The 25,864-nt window shown below is 42.8% G+C and overlaps 1 protein-coding gene across 1 annotated transcript in view; it reads right to left on the bottom strand.

The window, feature by feature from the left end:
* gas7b (growth arrest-specific 7b) overlaps positions 1 to 25,864 on the bottom strand; it is a 59,325-nt gene that overhangs the window by 27,773 nt on the left and 5,688 nt on the right. Inside the window, exons 2-5 of the mRNA XM_078278965.1 lie at positions 10,161 to 10,278; positions 7,692 to 7,694; positions 2,106 to 2,180; positions 1,443 to 1,531 (exon numbers count right to left, since the gene is read on the bottom strand). Of these exons, the coding sequence (XP_078135091.1) occupies positions 1,443 to 1,531; positions 2,106 to 2,180; positions 7,692 to 7,694; positions 10,161 to 10,278 (285 nt within the window). The remainder of the gene's footprint in view (positions 1 to 1,442; positions 1,532 to 2,105; positions 2,181 to 7,691; positions 7,695 to 10,160; positions 10,279 to 25,864) is intronic.

Raw genomic sequence — 25,864 nt, forward strand, 5'->3', positions numbered from 1 at the left:
CCTTTGAACGTACACGTTCCACCAAAACAAGTTCCTTCCCAACACTATTTTGCAGAGGCACTGTGGCTCTGTCCGGCGCTTAGCACCACCCAAGATGATTGTGATTGGTCTATAGAAATGCCAATAAACCAGAGCATGTTTTTCTCTGGCAATGCGAGACTAGAATTTGGTTCTCCAATCACAACAGAATGGGCCAGCTGACCAATCAGAGCCGACTGTTTTTTATTAGGAAGGCGGGCCAAGAGCTCAGACAGAGTGTTTCAGTCGGAGAAGCTGCAGCAATGGGCAATATGAGAAACATAATATGTTTTTGAACATCAAAGCATGTAAACCTATTCTAGGAGACCCCAAGAGTACAAATATGATGAATCAGTTGGTCTGGACAATAAAAACATGTAAAAAAAACGAACATCCAAGGGTAAATAAGAGTGGTTTATAGGAAGACGCTTCTGTCAGGATTGGTGCCTGTCCACTGTCAGCGTCCACGCTTCACATTCATTTCTATGGGAGCAGCCGTGCAATGCATTCTGGTAGTGCGCAGGTAGAGAGACACCTCTCAAAAGCTGACGGAAATCTTTTAAACTGACCGTTGTCGATCTGAAATGAGCAACTGCATGGCCTATTTTCGCTTAAGCAATTTTTAAAAGATTGTATTCCAAACGAGCTGCCATGTTAGTCGGTTTTGAAATCCGGGAGCAGCCAGCCCCACGTGACGCGTTCGTCCAATCAGCTGCAGCCATCACGGTTGTAGGAGGGTGTAGCCTGTTTTCTTTGCTTGTCATTGGTCAGTGGAGAGAAACTGGTGGCAAACCCACTAGCGTGCAATGCTGGGAAGCGGAGCGATCCCTGCCGTGAAAACCAAATGTACCATAAGGGTTGATGCTGAAATTCAGACAAGGAATGGAAAGAGACTCGGTTGTTATTGACCAAATTAGGAAGCGGCTCTGTAACCGCACTGTAATCTGCGTCATGCCCTGCCTCCTGCACGCTCTACCCAGGAGCAACCCCTCGCCTAACCTAACAGAGGATTTCCAGGGAGTGAGAACACGTTTGACACGGACAATCTCCAGTTGTGTGTTCGATGTGACGAAGGGAAACTCCGTACAATGTCCAGACCTGGTTCATCTGACATTGTCTGGAGTTAATATGAAAAAACGTCTCTCTCTCTCTCTCTCTCTCTCTCTCTCTCTCTCTCTCTCTCTCTCTCTCTCTATTATCCTGTTAGTTTGATGACATCATCTGTTTTAGTTCAAATGCAAATAAGGTGTACTGTGCCTGAGAAATGACATTGATATAAAAAAGGAAGTAGCATGACATTGATATGGTTTAATGGAAACCTTTTTTCAGCCAGAGTTTATGCTCACGCCACAAATGTCTTAGACTGCGGTGGGTGTGTAACATGTTGTACAGGAATAGGAATAACAATAGTCAGACAGCTTTACCTGTGGCTCTGTACTGCTCTTCCTAACCAGACTGCTGTGTGAATGTTCCACATGATGCAAGGGACTACCACCTGAGTGAAATCCATTCACTGGAGAGAAATAAGAGAAAGAGGGAGATGTCAAGACAGAGAGAGAAATAAATGTAATTAGTTCTTTGGTGTCTGTAGATAAGGCTGTAAACCTGTACTGATCCATGGACAATTCACATATCTTTATCAGTCAGAGTCAAACCAAGCCAATGCTTAACTGTCCTAATAGGGCAAAAACAGAGATCTGGGGTTGGGTTACAATATATGTAAATCCATGACTAACTTTGTCTGCAAAGTCCTTCCTAAAATCTTAGTAACTACTGTTTCAAACTTACAAAATTGTGTTGCAACATTAAAACTCAATGAATGTCTTAGCTACTATGAATTAGAGTGAGTGGGAAATGTCCAGTTATGCTAACAAACTTTATTGAGTGGAAACCAGCACACAAACCTTAGCCTGCTGGCTTTTTCTGTTCCTCTGCCTTTAGAGATGGGCCAAAAGAAAGACGTGTGATTGGTGTGCATGAGCGGGTGCTTCGTGGAATTTTATGAGAATTCACAGCCCCGGAGCACTGACCCTTGAGGAAGTTGAAGTGATAGAGAGTTCAGATGGAGTGAGATAGATTTGTAGTACCTGTCGGCAGGGAGTTCTTGTGTCGAAGAGAGGTCTTGGGGGTCCCAGGTGCACTGGACGGCCTCTCCCATGTCGCTCTCTGGTGAAAAAGGGGGGGGCAAATGACATTAGGAGAGCACTACAGGCTGTCATTCAGTGTTGGAACTTTAGTTCCATTTGGGCAACAAGAAGAAGTGATTCCATCTGCGGGTGCAAACTTGGCACTTGTTGCAATCAGCAGTTAAACTAGCTTACAGTCTCTTACGGCACAGCTGCTGGGATGACTAGCCCAACACTTCCAAATGATATTCCTGTGTCAATTCCACTATGCATGCAGCATCTGAAGGCAGCAGGACCTGTTTTATGAGCAGGACTGATGTGTTGATAAATCTGCAGGCTGTGAGAAGTGCCGTGCCCTAGCTCAGTGCCGTTACGCACGGCCATTCACTCAGTTAAACCTTTAATAAGTCACCTGGAAATGACGCAAGGCTGCTACAGTTTAACCATACAGACCTTTACACCAGGGGTCTTCAACGTTTTTTTAAGCCAAGGACCCCTTAACTGAAAGAGAGACGGAGCAGGGACCCTCTACTACATATATTGTATAAAATGAAGTTGCATATTAAACTGGGTGTAGGGTGGCCTAAAGCCTTTATAAATACCTTTTTTGCATGAAATACTAAGCTATTAAAATAGCCTAATAATTGTTGGCATGATTTTATAAATCATGTTTTAGTGTTAAACAAACATGTCGAACAGTGAATCCTTTGGATGAACTGGATCTGTGGATCTTAGTGACTACCTTACCCATAGGCCAGTTAGCCTATCATCAGTGGGGATTTATATTTGCTAGTATGTTTTATCATTTTAGGATTTTTTAATTTTTGAAAAAACTTAACAAGCACCCCCTGCATTGGCCCCTATTGAAGATCTCCGCTCTACACACATCAGACTGCTCGGGTATAACTCACTATTGTGCTTTTATATGAAGGTGACGTCAGTTACCAAGCAAGGCTCATCATAGCCTGTTTTCTTACTGTCTTTAGCAAAGTTCTTATCTTTGAAACACATTGCAGTGCAAATGCTGCTGTGTAACATTAATTAGAAGTGACAGTGTATGAGCAGAGATACATGAAAGTTATTGCCAAAATAGCATCAATAAGATCTGACTGAATGAATCATTTTATTATTGTGACATGCACACAAAAAGTATGCCCAGCCCAAATGGGCTTACAAGACACCAATAAGTAGGGACCAGATACCAGAATAGCAACATAAATTAAACAAAAATTAACCTTCTTGTCTTCTTTGCCATGCTTTAGAAGCAAGTCGCCAACTTAAATCTAAAACAACCACTCCATTTGCTCAACATCAGTACACCAGAACATTTCAGGATTTTGAACAGACATTTCATGTAAGATGGGTGTTCTTAACTCATGATAATAAGGACAATACAAAAGTAATTATATAGTAACTACCCGTTCATACTCCCTTCAAATGGGTATTCACTACTTTTGTCACATCATGATCCGAATTGACAGCAATCCCATGGTGGAAAGCTTTGAAACACTAGTCGTTGGTTGGAGAGCCTGTCCACATGTCCCTCTTCCCCTCAGTCATTTTAAGTGACTCTGGATGAACTCAGCTTCATTTATCAATCACCTTTTGTCTTTCAGGGTAATGCCAACTGAATATGACAAGTACAAACTTCACAGTTAACTGAGCTCCATAGATGCATTGATACTCCTCCATCATCATTCTGCTGGTACAGATGCTGAGAACACAAGAACGACCGACATGGACCCTAATATAGAAGGGCTCTCTTTTATATTGTCCATTCTCAGCACAACACTGAGCTACATTAGCCATTTCCTGTCAGCATAGAAAGAAAAGGCACGGACATGTAAAGAGCTCTTATTTCATTTGGGTCTTTTTGGCTGCCTCTGCTCCGTTTGGCGCTGCTTAGCAGCGGAGACAAGGGTGCCAAGCCCATCGGCTCAAATGACACGCATGGAGGGGCTACTCGGCAGCAGGCTTATGGACAGAGGCTGGGTCTTCACGTCTGATGTTCAACATCAGCGCACAGCCTTTACTCACTGGCCCTAAATGCCTCAATTACTCTCTGTTAGCTTGTCATCCACAAATCAATACTGGGAGAAATATAGGATATTAATGCAGAAAAATACAGCGTAATCTACTTACCGAAAGGACATTGTTATTGTTACTGTCTGCCTTTAAAAAAACAAATGATTTATATTACATTAGACATGTGCATAATACCCAATTTGCCAGATTGAAAGCCAGGAAACTCAATTGAAAGGACAAATTAAGTTATACAGTATCAATATATCAAAATAATTGTTTCAGTCAAATGAAACATGTTTTTATATTTCTAGTGACTTTAGGCATGAGGTGTGATATTTACTTTGATCACACCTGAGTGGAACAGGTTAAGTTTCTAGGCAACTGGCTCTTGAAATGCAGACTGCGGATCATTTCCAGTTTTATAACAGGTGAGAGATCAGACTTGGCCCCTGTCAAATTCATAGCTCCGGATACAGTGATAGATATACTGCAGCAGCAGCTGGAGAGATTCTTGTCACAGACCAGCTGGAGTCTAAAAAGTTATCAATCACTCTAAATTGCGTTCATAGTCTTGATTGTGGAATCAAAACCCAAGTCAGCGCAATTTACTCTCTTTGCCATTGGTGGAATAGTTCATCATCCCTTTTCAGGGCTGTCATGGATCCTCATGATGTCAATTCATGAGATCAGATCAGATAGAGTGTAGCATCCAATGACGATGAGGGTCTTTTATGGAACATAGAAAAACATCAATTCATGCTTCTCTGATTCACCAAAGTCAGTCCTAACCACATTTCTATTCTGCAAACATCAGAGTCCCTGGAGAGTCGGAGCATCTCAGTGGCTGACAGCGGACAACACTGTTGCAGTGTAGCAGATGTGTAGAAGTGAATGTATGAATGAAAACAGTCAACAGCAGGTCTAAAAGGCATCAGCTGACTGTTCGCCAGCCATGCCACCATCGATGCGAGACTTCCCTGATTCCGAGCGGGGAGAAGAAGAAATGGCCTAGTTAGCTTCGACACTGCTATGTTTTATTCATAACCATATGACACCATATGGCCTTGATGAATTAGCTACCTCCTGTCTCTGGGTTTTATCAGTCAAAACAGCCCATTCACACTCACAAAGAGTAAAGACAGTGCTCAGCGGGATCTCCTCTCATCGCAATCAAACACACAAGGAAAAAGCAGAAGATACACTGTAGCTGTTGTGGAAAAAACGTTTCCAGTTGCCTAAGACTATGATAAGCCTGCTATGAGTTTGAATGACAGCTGAGCAGACATTGGCATTGAGACCCAACGTAAACACTCGTTCACCAGCCAAGAACAGACAGCATTTTGTTATCAGTGAAATTTAAGAATAAGGACCACCATTTAGTGTCTAAACTGAACAATGTTGACATTTGCAGGAAAGATAGCTGAAAGTATACCAGAACGTCCAGGTTCTGTTCCAGGAGCAAGAAAGCCACATTTTTCATTTGTCAATGTAAATTGGTGAAGCAAGTTACTAAAAAAGGTGGAAAACAAAGCCATGTAAGCTACAAAGCTGCTGTTCAAAGTCTGAGGCTCTGTTTGAGTTGTGGGGCTATTTGGCTGGGCTAGGAAGTAACTGTGTTGCTTAATGCAAACATAGGTGGAAATTAAACGATTTGTGAATAACTTATTCAACCAGAGCATACCAAATATCAGTCTCTTCTGAATAGTGTAATCTACAGGGCAGACGTTTTTTTTTATAGTTTATTATGAATCCCACTTCATTCAAAAATACCTGTAAAGCAAAGGGCTGGTCTGTGTGCTGTGGATCTACAGTATATATGTTGAGCAGCCCATTGGCCAGGCGGGGCGATGGCTGGTACAAACTGCAGCAGTGTGTGCTGCTGCACACAGGAAGGAAAAGCTGGAGAAAAAAAAAAAAACTCCAGCCCTGACACAAGGACATGCAGCCCTTACCCACGCATACTGCTCTGTTACTATGGTGACGCAGAAACACAAACACACACATAAACACACACGCAGGACTGTATCTAATCTCGCTGAACTTTAGCGTAACAAAAGGGTTCAGTGAAAAATAGCAGAAATGGTATAAATAGCAATAGTTTGAGGAAAACAGTTATCAGATGGGTTGGTTAGGAAACAGTTGCCGGGGGGAGGATTGAAAAGAAGCACAGGCCTGTAGCACAGTGAGTGTGTGATGGGGCTGAGCACTCTCTTACATTTAGTCACTGTGCAGCCAAGACACAGAAAAGAAGTTTTTTGAAAAGAGGTTTTCTGCGCCATCAGAGGCCAGATTCACAATGCCACAGCAACAACGAGCCAGGATACACATGCTGCTGATGGCTTTTTATACACGCAGAAATGCATGAAAAATTACTAATTTTCACATAACATAGACTCACAGACCTAGGCACCGCATGGAAAGGAGCTCAAAATAGAGTTCAGAGTTTTAGTCTTAAAAATGTAAATATCCACCACTGAAGTAGAAAACAAAAGAACAGAATAGAAGAGAAGAGAGACCTTTTGATGCTGCTGCAGTGTTTATTGATGTATGTGTGCATGCTGCAGATCTGGGTACTGATTTTAATATTTTTATCCTGCTACTTGCTGCTGAGTGCTGTGTGTGTCCTTCGCATATAGAGAACTGTTCATCCCATCTACTTCACACTTGGCCGGTGCGAAGAATGTGTCGTGTCGCATTCGGTGCAATTTGGACATGTTCAATATTAATAAACATTAAAGAATCAAGCAAACAGCCCTCTAAGAGGCAGTGGGGGTGGGGCTTCAGGGCTATGCGGAGTCGAGCATGTCGTCAGCAGTCGGTTACTGCTGTAGTTTCCTCAGAAGTACAAGTACATCATAAGTAAGTAGGATACAGTGGCGGCACTAGAACAAATATCCAAGGGGAAATGAATAGATGAACATATACTTATTATGCAAGTGCCCATATCTAGAAAACCAAAAAGATGGTGTGTGGTGTTGTTGTTCCCGGATCTCCCCCCTTTAGTCACCAGGAGCCGCAGCCATTAACGTTGGTACTCTCCTCCGCACCTGCATGGTGACCGTACAGCTCTTTGAGACAATGAATGGGACATAGAAACTCTGAAAAAAAAAATTAAAAAAAAAGTACGTAGGCCAAGAGTATTCATCCTTTCATATGTGTAATGAAATAATGGCAAGTTGTGTATAGACTGTTGAATTGAACGACATGGGAGAGATGGAGAGACAAAAATAAATGCAGTAAAATAAATAAAAAAAGTAAATAAATATTGTCGTTCATTCGTTAGTGTGATAATGTCATCATTTAGTTTACTTGCCAAAAGAAATTGCTGACATTTTTTACAGTGCTTCAGAATTAGTTTCATGCCTTTTAGGTTTATACGCTGCCTACAACTCAAACAGCATCACGTTGTTCAGCTTATCAAAATTTTGACATGCCACTTTGTGGCGTGACCAGGCCAGGGATACAAAAACACCTGCTGTCACATTGTGTGACAGGTAAACATTGTGTCTGACAAACCTGCACTTTCTTACCTTCCTAACTTCCTGAACTCAAAGCAAGAACTGTTAAGACAAGATATTAGTAACATCAGTCAGGTTTTACAGTGAGTTCACTCAGGGATAGTAAAAGCAGGCTATGTTGCTGTGTGTGTGGAACAGAGGAGGGTATTAAGCTGTATGCCAGTGTGTGTGTGTGTGTGTGTTCAGGGAGACACCGAGTGGTGATTGTGATGACAGAAACAAGGCCCTATCAGCAGTATTAGTTCTTCTACGCCCCGTGTCTCTCACTGGTACCATCACTGCCATAGAGACACAGTTTAACTCGACTACTGACAGATGAAATCGCTCACGTATCATTTTTATGATAAATACAAGCTCCTGGGTGGAACATTTTTAATGAAAAATTGTATAATTTTTCAATTTAAAGTGTAGTTGGGGAGCAAGGCAGGGAGTGTTTTTTGCGCAAAGTGACAGATGGGAGGAATTATCTCACGTGTCACCTCAGGAGTCATCTCACAGAAACATGTTTTAGTCTTATTTTATTCGTTTGGGTCATCATCTCTATTAGTCTTTAGTTATCCTATCAGTAATATCAACCACTTCATTTAGAGCACAAACCAAATGTGCAGGGGGAGAGACGTGAGACAAAGGTTAAAAAAAGACCCTCCTCCACAGCGTTGCAGAGGAAGGTCTGGCTAGTCCACACAGCATTCGGGGTTTTGGAAAAAAAAAACATGCTCTGGTTTATTGGCATTTCTTTAAACCAATCACAATCGTCACAGACAGAGCCACGGTGCCTCTGCAAAATAGTCTCGGGAAGAAACTTGTTTTGGTGGAACATGTGTGCGTTCAAAAGTAGTTTTTAGTCGTGCAACAGAAAACTCAGATTGGACAGATAGTCTAGCTAGCTGTCTGGATTTACCCTGCAGAGATCTGAGGACCAGAACCATAGTCCTCATAAATCCACCGGAGTTTAGAATGCCACCACAAAGAAAGAGGAAGGGGACGGACATCCGGCCGAAAAGACGGAATTTCCAGCAGCAACGGCGTAATGTCGGAAGTGGAATGTTGTTGATGTTGATATAGACTAGTCATTACCTTACCTTCTTGTAAATTAAAAAGTAGCCTAATAAGCTAATAAGCAATGAAAACATTTTGGATTACAAGACGAGGAAAGAAGTGCATTACCTCCACCCTGTGGACTGGAGTTGCTGCACTCATTATGTTACGCTCCCTCATCAGTCTCACTTGCGAACGGCTGACTCAAGTTCGAAACCTAGTAGTAAAATTTGGTACACCGCTCCGGTCTGGTGTTTGGCTTAATATCAAACCGGTTTGAAAATGTTCACACCGGCCCAAGCCTAGTCTGTAGACTGCTCTAACAAGTCCTTCAAAGCCCTTTGTTTGGTCTAGTAAGTGCCAGCAGTCTTTTGAAAGCCTTCAAAATATCCTGTTGCACTTCTATCCTGTCTGCCCCAGATTTTCAAGCAACTTTGAGTCCATGAAAAGCGCTATACAAATTCAATTTATTATTATTATTATTTTTCCTTGCCTTTCAAGTTGAGGACACCAGGTGAGTTGGGGGTAGTTTACCTGTTCCTTTTTCACACACACAGGTAATTTTTGTCTAGATAGACCAGTTTTAGTGCTGGGTGCCAGCCCTGTACCATACTTGTTTTGTGAATCTCTAAACCTTTTGTTATGTTTGCAAAAGAAGCTGTTAAAAAAACACTTGACTTTTCACTTGTACTCTGGCTCTTACAAATCATTGATTGTCATGTTATTGCATCGGTTTTCCCTCATATTTTCAAACGGGAATGTGACACTAATGATATCATTATATCTGGTCTATTGCGAATATACATGTCCATAAATCCAAATAAAAATCAAGTTATCTTCAGTAATCCAGTAATAGTTTTCTGTACATCCATGGGTAAACTGCACCAGGAGCTGCACATAGATCATGCAGCAAACTTTTAATGCTGCCAATTTTCAAATATGTAAGCAAATATTAGCTAAGAAAGGCTCACTTTGTAGCTTACATTTTACATTTTGTGTACAAATGGAAAGAGGGGGGAACAGTTGTCTCAATTTTGTCAGACAGGGGCCCCACAGGCCTGATGCCTTCTGAATGTGGGCAAAGCGGAAAACCCATTTCTGAAGCCTAGAGCTTAGGATTAGATACATTATATATACGTTACACATATACATACCTTTTCATTATAATAAACATTAAAAGGAGAAATTTAATGATTATGGGAAATGATTTGCTGGTGTTTTCTTTCTGAGAAACAGATAAGAAGATCAGCCTCATGTCCGTGCATTAAGTACGGAGCTGGAGTCAAGAGGCGATAAGCCTAGCTTAGCATATAGACTGGAAGCAGAGGAATAATAATGAACACGTATCTTTTTTACTTAACCTGTACATAAAAATAAATGTAGAAACTGCAGATTGTGGCTTTAGGGAGAGTTATGATCTGGAACAATTTCTTACCGTTGCTTGTGGTGTTGACGTAGTATTGCCGCCCTTGTGGAGACATGTAGCATCTCCATTGAGGAGGCAGGGGGTCTTGGAGGTCCTCGACAGGGAGCTGACTCAGAGATGCTGTCCTCTGTCAAAACACACAAAGCAAGTTGGTGTCACTAACCACAGACAGGCTCAGCTGCACAATGGAGGTGAATTGAAACTTCTTAAGGGTCTGTCATAGTTGGAATAATTGCTGGAGATAAACAGATAAAAAAAAGACCAAACAAAACCACTGAAGATCAGGCTTCACATGAGATGAAGACTACATGTACAGTATTCAGAGTTCAATGAGGTTCTCATTTCCTCAAGTATTTCACAACCGGCAACCAATGACATCATAGCAGAGCAGGCTGCGCTACCACCACTGCCACACAAAGAACAAAAAACTGCCTCTGAGCGCCTGAGCTCCAGAGGCAGTGTGTGCACACAGCATACAGCTGAGCAACACAAGAGAGTGCACACATCTGCTACTGATTAGCAGGAAAACAACAGACTGAGACCACTGTTATACATTGGGGAGATGCTGTTTGGAGACTTGAGAGAGCCAAATGAAACTCCATATCAGCTACAGTTTGGTTATTGGGGTCCACCTTGGTAGTGGCAAGTCTGACGAATCTCAGAGCCAGCATGTATAGGCATATGCAACATTAAATAATGCACCATTCCAGATGGTTAACCTTCTAAAGCCCAGACTGCCTTTGGCTGCACATTGACAGCATGCCAGAAAAACCCCTGGCAGAGAACACAAAGGTCCATCTAGGACTGAGGAGCGTCCACAACACTCTCAGCATGTCTGTGAGCTCTGCAGACGCTCTCAGTAGCCTATGTCTGTGAGCTCTGCAGACGCTCTTAACATGTCAGTGAGCTCTGCAGATGCTCTCAAGATGTATGTGAGCTCTGCAGATGCTCTCAGCATGTCTGTGAGCTCTGCAGACGCTCTCAGCATGTCTGTGAGTTCTGCAGACGCTCTCAACATGTCTGTGAGCTCTGCAGACGCTCTCAACATGTCTGTGAGCTCTGCAGATGCTCTCAACATGTCTGTGAGCTATGCAGACACTCTCAGCACGTCCAGGGTTCCCATCAGCACTTTGCAGCTAAGGCGGCCACCTTAGCAACACCAGCCTGCCACCTTAACTATGTCTTCAAAATCAAAAACTTATTTGTCTTTCGGTTCCTAAAGCATCTGAGCATGTAATCACAAGCTTATCTGTCCTCTCTGCATAATGACATAGCGGAGCTCCGACACAGACACACACACGCGCGTGCAGAGGTGCGGGCAAACTACGTCGGCTCTGCAGTTTTGTTGAAGTCACAGTGAGTCACGGCAATGTCGATAAAGTGGTTTCAAGTGTGGTTCCAGTTTTTCAAAACTTCACGCAGACAGCAGATATTAATGGAGAGGCGAAAGCGGTTGCTGTTGACATTACACTTCCTCTGAGACAAGCAGGCACAACAGTGGTTTCTATGCCCTGATGACTGACTGACAGACTGAGGTTGTAAGGTAAGGGAACTTTATTTCTACAGCAACAAGGCAATTCAATTACATTCCTTTGCACTTAAGTTCTTCTTCTTCTTCTTAGTTCAACGTTGACAACAGGACAGTCAGTCCTGGTGACTGTCAGTCAGTCACCAAGTTTATTGTTAAAGGGTTGTTAAATGTTGCAGTTTACACTAAAAAATCTTTGTTGTTTCATTCCTTTGCATTTTAGTTAGTTCAATATTAGCCTGTACACAATGTAATTTGTTTATTTATTTATTATTTATAATATGTTCATGTTGTGGCAAAAATGTTTCCCTTTTTTTGTTAATTTTTAAAGTTCGGATTGACACAAATCCTGAGTATCTGACTGGCGCACCCCTATCGAGAATCACAACCAGTTTTATTAATGTTACTCTGAGTCAGCAGTGTCCCTCCACCGCCCCTCTACTGGTGAGCCCCCCGGTCTGATGGCAAACTCCACCCTACCACCTTAACTAACACATTTTCTGTTGGAAACCCTGATGTCTGTTGGCTCTGCAGACGCTCAGCATGTCTGTGAGCTCTGCAGACACTCTCAAGATATATGTGAGCTCTGCAGATGCTCTCAACATGTATGTGAGCTCTGCAGACTGAAAGGTGACCTTTCAATTAAACCTGTATTAGTCATTCCAGCAGTCATTTGAGAATAATGAAGATAACTGTTTTAGTTTAGACTGAGCGCTCTCAGGCAGACAAACTCCCATAAACCCACTGTACCCTACCCAGGGCCAAACAGCAGACAAAGTAATCAACTGGTTAGTTGAACTGTGTTTTAACTAGCAAAGTCAGCGACTAGTTAGTAGGGGTGTGAAATTTCACTGGTCTCACGATTTGATTCCATTACAATTATCCTGTCAACGATTTCAATCGATTCAATATCACGATGTGTGACGATGCTTCACCTCCTCAATATTATTATATATTACTACACATGGTTTTCATCAACAAATTCAAGCAGTCAGATATGTATGAACTTCCCTTTTAATTGTATCTGCTCTTAAATGTAGTGGAGTCTGAACACAGCAGACAGCAGACAACAGGCAAAAACAAAAAAAAGCAGTGACCGGATAATCAACAAGCAACATGAGTAGGCAATAATCGATTATGATCTGTCACTGCATCCATGCTTAATCGTCGAGGTCCGCATCGTGATGCATCGATGCAATGATTACTTTCAACAGCCCTACTTTTTAGTGGACAGAGTGGAGTTGATTTAGCAGCTAGAGCCGGATAACCAATAAACCAAAGCCGAGCTGAAAGGAGACTGAGTACTGGACGGTCAGAAACACGACTCCAGACCAATGATAGTCTGCTCTGCTAGATGTGGAAACAGGGAACTGCTGGCTAACAAGCGATATAAGGTGATAATATGCCAATGTTGTGTTTACAGCTTGTTGCGCTGCCCCTAAAAAATGTTACAGCAAGTTTAAGGATTATAACTTTAAAATAAAATTCAAAAAATGCTTACTAAATTTGCTTAAAGTGCTCATATTATGCTTTTTGGCTTTTTCCCTTTCCTTTATAGTGTTATATTTTTGTGCACGTTATAGGTTTACAAAGTGAAAAAGCCCAAAGTCCATCCCAAAGGGACTTACCATCTCCAACAGAAAACACTGTTCACAAACTGCTCCAAACAGCTCTATTGTAGTCCAGCCTTTTCTTCCGTGAAAAACGTGCGTCACTTTGTAACACACGTTATAATGCTCGCCTAGCTGCTCACGTGGCACGCTTCTGACTGGCTAGTAGTCCTTACCTAGGTACTGCGCATGTGCGACTCCCAACAAAGATGGAACAGAAGTGTGATGCCTCACTCTGTAGCTAAAACAGAGAGCTCAACACACAGGGTGAAAAGAGGAGCTGGAGCAATGTGCAGTACAACAAAAATATGGTGTTTTTTGAAAAATGTTACTTGAAAATGAGCATAATATGAGCACTTTAATACACCTAAAATATAAATTGACATGTTTCAAAGATAAAAAAAAAAAAACTTTTAGATAGATAAATAGATAGATAGATAGATAGACACACATATCTCACATACATAAAAATCACTCACAGAAATGTAAAGAGTTAAAGGTGCTATGGTAGACTGTGTGCAATGGTGGTAGTGCAAAAGAGAACAGTGCAGGGATTGAACAGTGCAATAGCTTATTATTAAATATTAACTATGACTATGAAAAGAAACATAATCGAATTAGAATTGCATGAAAAATACAGTATATATACGTTAACAACAATATATAACAGGGAATAAGTTATAAGATGTAGATGTTATGACCACAGTCCAGATTGTGTAAATCCTAATTTATAAAAGCCTTAGGGTACTTGGACCCTTCCTTTAATCAAAGTTAACTTGGCTTTAAAATGTTGTGGCAGAAGAGGAGCTGTATATGTCAAATGTTTATGATGGTATTATATCATAAACAGACCCCCCCCTTCCTCCCCCAAACATAGACAGCATATCATGGCAAAGAAATTACCTCACGCTCTCTCTGTTTTAGTGACACAGGCTCCCTGCCTGGAAGCCCAGGATCATTTTTTAGCTTCCCTAGGAAAATGCCTCTACAGTAAATAGTCAGTCTTGTGTTGAGGTCACCTTCACCTGGATCTGAACAGCCTCCTCTGAGACCTGCAGGAAGGATTCTGCCGGGTCCATACATAAACATAACTTGTGAGTAACTATCATGTTATTTGAAGAAATGCATTGTATTATAGAATTTATCACCAGCGCGGCTCACTGTAACACAGAATAACCTCATTAAGTTCATTCCTCCCCTGATCGTTTCTAGCTGTAAAGATTGGGAGAAGTTTCCACCCTTGAGCAACAACTGACTCACAATCCCTCTCAGCAGGTTAGCAGCGTTAACACACACACACCACACACACACACACACACAAAAAACACACACACACACTGATGGTCCAGAAAAGGTGAGTCATAAGATGCAACTATCGCTGTCTGAGATCCCTTGATTGGTGAGAGCTGTGTGGAGTGAGTGGGCCAGAGTTTCAACATGCTGGATTACTGGACACCACCAACTGCAGCTGTCCTCATACAAGCCTCACACAAGTGACTCAGCACCCCGTGACTGTGACAGGGTGTGTGTGTGTGTGTGTGTGTGTGTGTATGCGTGTATGCGTGTATGCTGAAGCTGAAGATGACCTCTGGTGACTCTGTGGAAACAAGTGGATTTGGGAAGAGGAGAGTCTGTAGGGTTAGGGTCTGTCAGAGCAGCGCTCCAGTTTCTAGAGGTTCCTGAACATGACCCTGAGGATGTGGAAACCAGGATCCATGTATAAAAAAAAAAAGTCTTTATACTGTTTTGGTGACTGGGAAGGACTATAGTTTTATACTCCAGGTAAAATATCAAATACTGGCTTCCTGCAGGCTTTAAAGGTCACAGAAAGAAACATTTCAAAACATCTGCAGAAACGTTGCCAATAAATCTCTAAATAGACTTGTTCAGAGCCACTCTATCACTTTAAAAGGACCACACCACCCTTTGTTGAAAAAGGGTTATTCACCTCTCCATCTCTCCTCTATATTTATATAGGTGGGCAAACGCATTTTTGTCGCAGTGCATGCAGTGTCTTACTCCGGCAGCGACGCCGCTAGCTTAACTTAGCGTAATGAATGGAATCCTTTGTTGCCGGTTAGCATGTCGTGTAAAAGTGAACAAAAAGCAACCTAATTACTTCTTGTGGCCTGCGTATTCACGAGTACAGATAGCAATGCAGATTAAGACTAGACGATTTTGATTTGGGACTATATTATATATACTATATTGGGTGGAAGCACAGGCGAAGCACTGCTACTTGGGCACAGAGATATCACGCAGCACCTGAAACCCCCCAACTTCCGTCAACATACTGGCGTGAATAGCTGGCTATTTTTTCTACAGTAGACAGTGAATGGCAATGAACATGGCGGATTTTGTGAGAGACGAAGAGGATGACTTCTCAGACAGTCAAGATCCAGAAGCATACCTCTACGAACCAGTGAGTTCTGGTTCTGCTTCGAGTTCGAGTTTTGCTTTGGAAATAGAACAACAGGAGGAGGAGGTTGAGAGCCGACAAACTGGTGGTGTGAGTGTAGGGGAATATACCAACCTATGCCGACTGAAATAGAGTGTCTGTGCTATGGCGAGTGGGACAAGGTAGAGCCATCAATGAGCCATCAATGCCCGCGCGAGTCAGAGGGTCGTCCCGTGGCGCAATCAAAGTGAGGGCCGGCACGCGCTGGCTGAGGTGGGATCCAGGTCCCTCGGGGTCGGGCGCACCACCGGCCCGTCTCGCCCACACCCTCGGGGTGGTGGAGCGTGAGCGCGTGCGATAGGACCCGAAAGATGGTGAACTATGCCTGGGCAGGGCGAAGCCAGAGGAAACTCTGGTGGAGGCCCATAGCGGTCCCAACGTGCAAATCAGTCGTCCAGTCACACAGACCTCTGTAGTGACTGAAAAATGTAGTGTACCTCCATAACCTCCCTAACTTTAGTGCAACAGCGTGCTCCGTCAAACAGCTCTATTGTAGTCCAGCCTTTACTTCAGTGACAAACGTGTGTCACTTTGTAACACACGTTATAATGCTCGCCTAGCTGCTAGCATGGCACTCCCTCATACTCTCTCAACTTTTCCGCCATGTGTCGCGCGTACCCGCTCGCGGTGTGAAGTGCGTGTCCGCGCTATTCTCGCACATGTAGGGAACCTCATGAATTAACCTGCAACATGTCAGCTGTTTGGAAATTCTTCAGCGTGTGTGCAGAAGATAACAAGTTTGCAATATGCAACACCTGCAAGGAAAAAGTAGGGCGTGGAGGGACAACACCAAAAACCAAAATCACATTTTTTTAGTTGGATATTGGATGTGAAAAGAAGGAAATGGTTCTAACATTGCACTTTAGATGTGTGTGAATTTCACACACCAGGAGTAATTTATATAGTTTTATTTTATAGTGATCCATTATCTGTTCTATATTCTGTGCAAAATGTTCTATTAAAGAAAAGATAGAAAATAAATATTTGTGTGTGCTGTAAAGGAGGTTAGAAAAAATGAAATCGGAATCGGCTAAAATCGGTATCGGCTGGCCTAACTCAAAGAAAATCGGAAATCGGAATCAGCCTAGAAAATTGTAATCGGTGCATCTCTACTCTAAATACAATTATGAACCTGAAAATGAGCATAATGTGAGCACTTTAAGAATATTTAGACATTGGAATCGGAATGTCAAAAAATATATCCTAAATAAATAAATAATAAATACACCTTTGTTAACAAAAAGCGCTATAGTGGCAGAGTAAAGGGAGATGTCTTTTATCTCCTTCAGAATGTCATCTTTTACTTTGTTGTACAAAGATGGAATGGCAGCTTGGGAGATGTATGTTTTCTTTGGCAATTCGTACTGTTTGTCAAAATTAAATTAAATGCTGGATTTTCGACCGTGTTTAATGGCTGCATCTCTTTGGCTATATAGCGAGTTATGCAATCTGTGACCGTGTGCCATTTCGTGCTGTCACATTATATTTGCACTGCCGGGAAAAAGCATTTGTAACAGATAACTGTCTGGAGGTTGAAAACTGGGTGGGATGGTTATGTTTTAGGTGAGATTTTAGGTTAGTTATGTTGCCTCTTTTCGCTCCCACTGTTTTTAAACAAAGTCGACATACCGGCTCGTCTCATTCGGCTTAAAGCCAAAATTTTCCCACACCGGAACTGAAGATTGCGGCTTTGTAACAAAGTCCATTGGGACTTATTCTTCCTAACTGGCTGTAGATATCACGAAACACTATAGGGCCTATAAGGCAGTGGGTTCACGTCTTCTCTTGACCTGTCGCTATCCGCTCTGAGTGTGTGTGTGAGTGTGTGTGTGTGTGTGGAGACGCTGCCTGAGCCCCGCCTCTGCCTCCAACACAGAAAGCAGACGAGATGACAGAGGCGCGATCGACTAACTAACTAACTAAAACGTTGGTAACATTCATTTGTATGTCAAAATGAATATACTCTTTATTTTCAATTATAAAAATTTGCAATTGCAATATATTGCGTCACCAAAAGCTACCAAGCTCATTTCCATATATCGTGCAATAAGCCCATATATTGACTATCGCGACAGGCCTAATGCTGCTGTCTGTGCAAGAAGAGACACATCTTCCTTATCAACACTGGACTCAATCATCTGCTGTTGCTGCGGATACAGATCTGAGGCCTGTTGAATCTCCAGTTATCAGGGAAGCATGGAGCTCCACATGGATTACTCTGAAATTAGGATTTTATATATTTCAAAACTATTTTATTCGTTATACATGAAGGAAGTTAGATTTAGACATTTCCAGAGACAACCTCATTGGTGACCCTGACTAGGTTTCCCATGCACAATCGACTCCGTTTTGGATAGTTCCAAATTGTAAAATTGTCTTTAAAGTGAGACTATGTACAGTCCGGGGTTCTGCTGCGTCAGTCTTACGTGGTCTGGTGTAGAGGTCTCATTGAAATCCCGCGGGACCCAACACAATTCTCGAAAGAGCGGGCACTTTTTACTTTGCTGCATGAGAGTGCGCAGCCTGGGATTTAGCTAACACCAATGAAGGGTAAAAGAAGATTAAAGCATGTCATGAACCGCTTGCAGGCTACACCTGCAACCACGGTCCGGACCAAACAAGAGTAGCATGGGGAGAAGAGGATTCAGCTGGGAAAAACTGCAACACCAAAGAGAGGAGATGAGAGGACGGGGAAGCCCGGCAACAAACCAATCAATCAAATGCCCACACAAAACAAGGACACTAACTAACACAGAGGGCCAGATGTACTAATGCTTTTGCGCCCACTTCAGGCGTATTTGTTTCGCAACGTGCACGTAAAAGCATGGCGAGGTATGTACAAACAGGGCGCACTGAGGTAAAAGCGCAGACTGCCTGTCGCGGGAACTGAAAATGGTACATTGCGCTTTTCCGTGTCATGCATATTCATTCACGGGTGGGTGAAGGGGAAAGTGGGAGTTTCCCATAAAGAGACGGGAGGGGAAGCATAAAGTGCACCTAATTATGTATTCCGCGGTATGTACAAAAAACGCCTGTGACAGCGCGCCTCTATTTTGCGGTGAAAAGCAGGTGTAAACCAGCTGCAAGTAGGTTTCCTCACATATGCCTCCTGGTGAAATGACAGCAGTAATCCGAGCAAGACGAAGACATAGGTCAAGGAGACGAGCTGAAAGGATTTTTGCCACAAGGATCACACTTTTTCAGTTGAGTGAACACAAAATCGTTAAGCGTTACAGATTAAGCAGCCATGCAATATTACAGTTACTGGAAGAAATCAAAGACGACATTGAATCTCCGACTCAGCGTTCACATTCCATTCCAGCAGTTGTTAAACTCCTCGCTACATTACAAATATTGGCATCAGGATCATTTCATAGCATCAGCAGTGGGAATATCGCAGTCTGCACTCAGCCGTATCATAGCACAAGTACTTAACGTTTTGATACAGCGCAATTTATGGTATAGTGGGCGGAGAAAGGCGCTGATTACCCGATGAACTGCAGGTTTGGTAAATACGACGTAAGTATCACAGCGTGCGCTTTCTGCGGGTTGGTCGTGGCGCTGATAATGCTACATTCGCAAATGTACGTACATCTGGCCCAGAAAGTCTTGAGAGCAGCCTAACTACATGTCTATATCTACAGGCCCAGTGGACACTGCTGGGGAGAAGTTTCTCACATGTATGCTTGGGCGCTGACTACACGACCTAGAGAGAAGAATGTGTCAAGATAAGACTGAGTGAAGGTAGGAAGAGTGAAAGACTGAAAGAGGAGGGACACAGTGAGTGGAGATGGAGAGACAGCTGTGGGGGCTGTGGATTGGTCTTTATTTGAGAGACATTGTTTGGGTTGGGCAGATGTGGAGCCTGAAGCGCAGCCACATTCTCAGAAGTAGAGACGCTTCAGACACTGGGAGAGAACGAGGGATGCACATACTGTATATACTGTACATGCACACATACTGTTCGCTGACACAAACTGTAATGATTGTGTGCTCAATGCCTCAGCACTGGGCACATGTATGTTTGTGTGAGTGTGTCTTCACTACAGCTAACGAAGCCTGTTTTGTAACACAGTTTATGTGCATTTCTCATTCTTTGTTGATCTCACTGCCTCTCCTCCAAGCTTGGACTTGCCGTGCACACGCCCTGTTTGTGACAGGAGCATCATGACGCACCCTGTGCACTGCTGTGAACGCGCTGCCTTTCCAGTGGGCACATCCTATCTGTACACGCCTGCTTCTGTTCTCAGGATCAGATATGGCAGCATGTCAATCCACTGTTCTGCTTTCCACACAAGTACTAAACTCACTGAGCCGGGCACTCTCAGTCTCAAAGAGAGCAGTCAACAGCCACTGCAGGACAGCAAAGCAGCATGTAAAGGCTTTTCACAGCCTGACTGCTTCACTCCGCTGCTAAGGCAAAGTGTTGCAGCTCCATACGTCCTGGTTGTATCCACCTGAGTCAGTTCAGTGTTAACCATAGTGCACACTGTCCAACCCAAAACATGTCCCCCCCTCTTTTAAACAGATGCAGTCTAATTCTTGAGTGTGCGTGCCAGTGATTAAGACTTCTGTGCTTACATTGATCTGGGTTTCCCCTCCAAACGGCCCACGTGGTCCCCATTCTTCTGTAAACATAAAGCTCGTTGTAAGTTATGAATCACATGCTTTAATGTATTAAATATTCTGATAAGTGTTCATTGTAGGGCTTTGGGGCGTGGCCTAAAATGTATATCATGGTATAATTTGAAGCACAGATGGATATGGTATATATCCCCGTATATATGTTTTTCCTAAAATTCAATAACAATGCTTGTGAAGGGTTAAAACACTGGTATGCAGGGCACCCTAGTAGCTCACCTGGTTGAGTGTGCACCCCATGTATGAAGACTCAGTCCTTACTGCATGGTCCGGGCTCGATTCCAACCTGCAGCCCATTCCTGCTTTCCTGTCTACAGCTGTCCTATCAATTAAAGCCTGGTAGGCAAAGCAGTACAGTGGAAACACATATTAAACACTGCAGTGCTATCCCGTCCATCCCCTTCTCCATCGGAGAAATGTCTGGCTAAGTGGAGTTCTAACCGAGCAGTCTGATGTGTGTAGACGTCTGATTGGCTACTGTAGCAGCCTGGTGTCCTTTTCAGGCGATTTAATGAAAGTGACTTAAGTGAACAGTTGTGCGTAATGCCCCTGTACTCTGTTGCGGCACCAGCTGGCTGAGTCATTCCCGACTCAACAAAAAATGAGGGCTCTAACAGTCAGCACGGTATAGTAAAAATTCATACACTAGGACAAATTCCTACAGGTGGGCTTTCTGCACCGTCTGTACGGTCCAGCCCTAGTTCATCAAGATCTCACACATGAGTATCCAGGCGATGTAGCTCTGCTTGTTTCACCGACGTGTGACCTCCAAGGCGCACTGGAGCAGTTCACAGCTGGGTGTGAAGCAGCTGGAATGAGTCTGAGGCCAGGGGGCTCTGCCAGGAATGGTGCATTGCTCCCTTCACATTAGGAACTGAGTTGGTCTTGTTCCAGTTATGTTAAGATGGAGCATCAGACTGAAAGGCAGATGGGTTCAATAAGGTCGGCATTAGTGCAGGACTTCTACTGGACGATCATGGTGGACATGGGAGCTAAGGCAAAGTTCTTCATTTGATCAGCCGTTATACACTCCGACCCTTAACTGTGGTCTTAGAGACAGAATGAAATCTTTGATACAAGAAACGCAGTGGGCTTCTTGTATCAATGGATGTCTGAGATTACCCTTAAGTTGTCATGCTTTAAAAAAGAAGCGCTTGTCAGATTGTCAATCAGTGTCTCAACTCCCTCCTCCCACACCTCGCAAACATTGGAATTGGGAAAGAGGGGCTGCAATTTCTATAATGTTCAAAACCAACAATCCAACAAGCACACCCACTTCACACAGCCATTGCAGTGTAGAGGTGAGACCACCATGACCCAGCAAAATAAGCGGCAGATAACAGATGGATGGGTGGACATGTGTTCCAGATGTGGCAATCAAAAATTGCAAAAGACCCTCTAAATGTGCCCCAAGTGCTTGTTTTAACATCTGGAGGAAAATCTAAACGTATAGGAAGGGCTGATGCTAATCTGCATTCTAAACTCCAGCACCTGCCTTCTATTCTGACATGACCACATGACTTGCGTGCACTTAACTTAAACATCAAACCACACATCAAAGATTGAAGACAAACGCTTGATAAAAGCACTAACACCAACAGCACCCAAGCCATGTGGCCATCTTCCTAAATTGGCAGGCTCGATCATTAGCTCAGATCCTGCGTACTTGTAGGTAGAGCTGCAAAGATCAATCGATTACTGGATTAGTTGTCAACTACTAAGTTAATCGCCAAGTATTTTGATAATCGATAAATCGGTTTGAGTCGACTTTATTATGAAAGAAAACAGTCAAACTTCTCTGATGTCAGCTTGTTAAATGTGAATATTGTTCTAGTTTCTTCTCTCCTCTGTGACAGTAAACTGAATATCTTTGAGTTGTGGACAAAACAAGACATTTGAGGACGTCATCTTGGGCTTTGGGAAACACTGATCTACATTTTTCACCATTTTCTGACATTTTAGAGACCAAACAACTAATCCATTTTCATCCAGAAAATAATCAACACGTGAATCCACCAAGGAAATAATCGCTAGTTGCAGCCCTACTGCAAAGTTCTTGAATTCATAGGAGGTCCTCAGCATACATGGGGGATCCAGACTGAGGGCAAGAACTGATCCATCAATTTTGCCCCTCTGAACCATATTTCAGTCCAGTGATCCCAGCAAGTAAATATTTACAGAGCACTATGGAGGAGTATTTCACTAGATTTTGGCCAACGTCCATTGGTATGAGGGAAACAAAACTGGGTAAATGAGACCCAAGTTGAAAATAACTGTTATTACTCTTAAACTGAGCTAATGTTTTTCAAGCTATAACTCAAAATAGCTACACTGGTGTAGACTACGACCAAAGAGATTAAGGTTTCAAATAGTTCTCTCTGCCACCATAACCTGAATTTGGTAACAAATGGCCCTTATTATATTCATCATACTGACTTTAAAGGTTCTTTGCTGCCACATACCACCAGTCTTTTTTAAAGCATTTCTCCTTTCCTTTGCCTGTTGCTATGTACTGAGGCATTACATCTACTGAGCTGATGTTTCCAACAGCCCTCTATGACAGCTAGGGTGCTGGATGTGTGAAAATCTCAAACCTATTCTTCAGTGTCGAAACTAACACATTGGGCTTACCAGAGGTGCTTCCCAGTTAGTCAGCTGATATTTCACAGCTCTAATATGCACACGCACTTTCTAAGGCAAGAAGAAGAAATGACGTGTGTGTGTGTGTGTGAGACGTCAGCACAGGAGGGCTGGTGTGCAGGGGAAGCACCTGGCTGTGTGCTATGACCCCAGCCATTCCACTACAGGTGTTACACCAGGCTAAATCACCATCCAAAGCTCTCAGCCGTACAGTTTCATAAGAAACACAGCTGACAGCATTAGGTTCTCCTTATGTACAGCTAGTTGCTTACAGTGGTTCCCCTGGCTACAGAGAGGCATTATGACACATGGCAATTCACACCCATGAGAAACAATGCATGATGATATAATAATAATAATAATAATAATAATAATAATAATAATAATAATAATAATGTGAGCCTAACATTAAAATGAGAGGAATTGACTTCAAATTACTGACCTCTTCAAAGTCACACTTTACTGTATAGTGCGTGGCAACTAGGGGTGGAACGGTACACAGAAGTCACGGTTCGGTTCATACCTCGGTTCAGACATCACGGTTCGGTTCGGTACAATGGAGGGAAAAGCAAAACAAAAATGCAGAAGGCAATTTTTTTTATTGTGCATCTCTCAGGCTGTCCACTGAGCTAGCTGTAACAGCTTGAAGTGTATAAAGTAAGATGTAAACAGTAAACAATAAGTAGGGGAGAGCCGGGACAGTTGAAACACTTTTTAAGTAAACGTAATTTACAAAGCGATCGTATCACACTGAAAGCAAATATTTTGTCACTAGCAACCTACACCTGTCCTCTTGTCAAATACAGTTGCATTTTCAGCTTTGAACAAAACCGTTCAGGAATTATTACAGCAAAAGTGGGACGTGCGTAATGTTTCATTCGTCCCTCCTGGTCGGGACGAATGAAACAGCATGGGGGGACGAATGAAACATACAGTTTAAGCCATATAAACGTCCCACAACTTCAATATTTTACTACATATCATGAATGGTACTCCCAAAAGGTGTTATTTAAGATAGATTGTTGCTGGGCTATACATCTTGGTGAGTGTCCGTTAACAACTCATTGCCGTCATCGTGAAGCGTGTATGGAGCGGTTATTGAAATATCATGCACTGTGGATGATTCTGCCATTTTTATAGCTAGAACAGTACGTTTTCCCATTTATATAATGTTTCTATTGTGGAAAATGTCGTTTCACTAGGTTTTTACGTGGGTCAGGCCACTGCACATCCAAATAAGTGCCCTTAACCCACAGCCCATCAGTCTCCATAGGATAACATGGGAAAACTCGACCCCCTACCTGGTGGAGCCCAAATATATTTTCATCTTTCTAAAACTGCTTTTCCATGTCTCACCTCCATAAATTATATTATAAACACAGATATTTGTGCATTTACTTAAAATACATGGAGTTACAGCCAGGTCGGGGACATAGACATATGCCATTACAGCCTGTTTTGCTTTCCATGTAAACAAGCATGCAATATGAAAGTCTGGGATTGTGGAGAACACTAAATGGTCTACTGAATAAGCATGTAGTCGAACCTTTAAATGAAAAACACTCATTAATAATCGAAAAATTTAAACGCTAATGAAGTTTACTTTTGACCATCAAAACTGGTTTATGGCCTGTAACTCTGTGATAAAAGGAAATAACAGGAAGATATTTGGCTGATAGAAGGAGGTTAACATGCTCGATGTTTTGACCTAAGGAAGTCTGTCTATCATCATTGCACTCGGAGAAAACTGTAATGTTTCATCCATCCCGCGTTTCAATTGTCCCGGCTCTCCCCTAGGCTACCCTGCATCATCTCCAGACTCCATCTGTAACTTGTAAACAAAATAAGACAATCAGCTAGTAGTGTGATATGGGAGACAAGCGCTGCTCTCATATGTGAATGCACAGAGCAGGGATGATAAAAGAGCAGCTTCGGTTACACAGAACAGTTGACAAGTTTTGGTGTTAGCTTCACACGCTAACAGCGAAGCTAACAGCTAACGGCGGAGTTAACAGCTAATAGCGGAGCTAAGAGCTAACGGCGGAGCTAACAGCTAATAGCGGAGCTAAGAGCTAACGGCGGAGCTAACAGCTAATACCGGAGCAAACAGCGAAGCAAATGGGCCTGGAGGCCATTTGTGGTCGAGGCGAGAAGGGATACAGCTACGTCCGTGTTTGGTTGTATATGAAAGAGACTAGTTTGCTTTGTGTGGACTCACTGGACCGACTGACTCAACATGTAGGCGGAGCTCGGGAGCTTCAGAGCTAAGGGCAGGGCTACAGATTAGGTGTCCCTAAAGAACCGCGTGTCTAACAGTAGTTCATTAATTAATTTGCACGCAAGTTTTATTTATTTTTATACCGTGTATTCTCCGTGTAAATTCATGTAGGCCTACCAAACCGAGACACCCCAACCGATATGAATACATGTAGCCTACCGTTCCACCCCTAGTGGCAACCTGCACTCAACATCAAGTCAAGTAGAACTTTATTTGTCTCCAAAGGGGCAATTGGTTTCGCAGCAGTGATAAGTACACAAGATGAATAGCCTACAAATACAACAATAAATAGCAAAAATGTGAGAACAAAAAAACAACATATTTATCATGCATGGTTGTGGTCAAGCTGATATTACCTGATCCTATTTGAGTTTAGCAGTGAGATGGCTGAGGGTATGAATGAGTGTTTGTATCTGTTTGTTTTGAGCGGTATTTGAAGCGGGAACCAGAAGGCAGGGTCTGAAACTGAGGGGTGGGTGCTGTCAGACAGAATTGATTCTGCTTTCTTTAACAACTGTTTGCTATACAAATCAGACAGACTTTTCTGTTGAGTACCCG

Source organism: Sander vitreus, chromosome 21 (assembly GCF_031162955.1).
Source record: "Sander vitreus isolate 19-12246 chromosome 21, sanVit1, whole genome shotgun sequence".
NCBI lineage: Eukaryota > Metazoa > Chordata > Actinopteri > Perciformes > Percidae > Sander > Sander vitreus.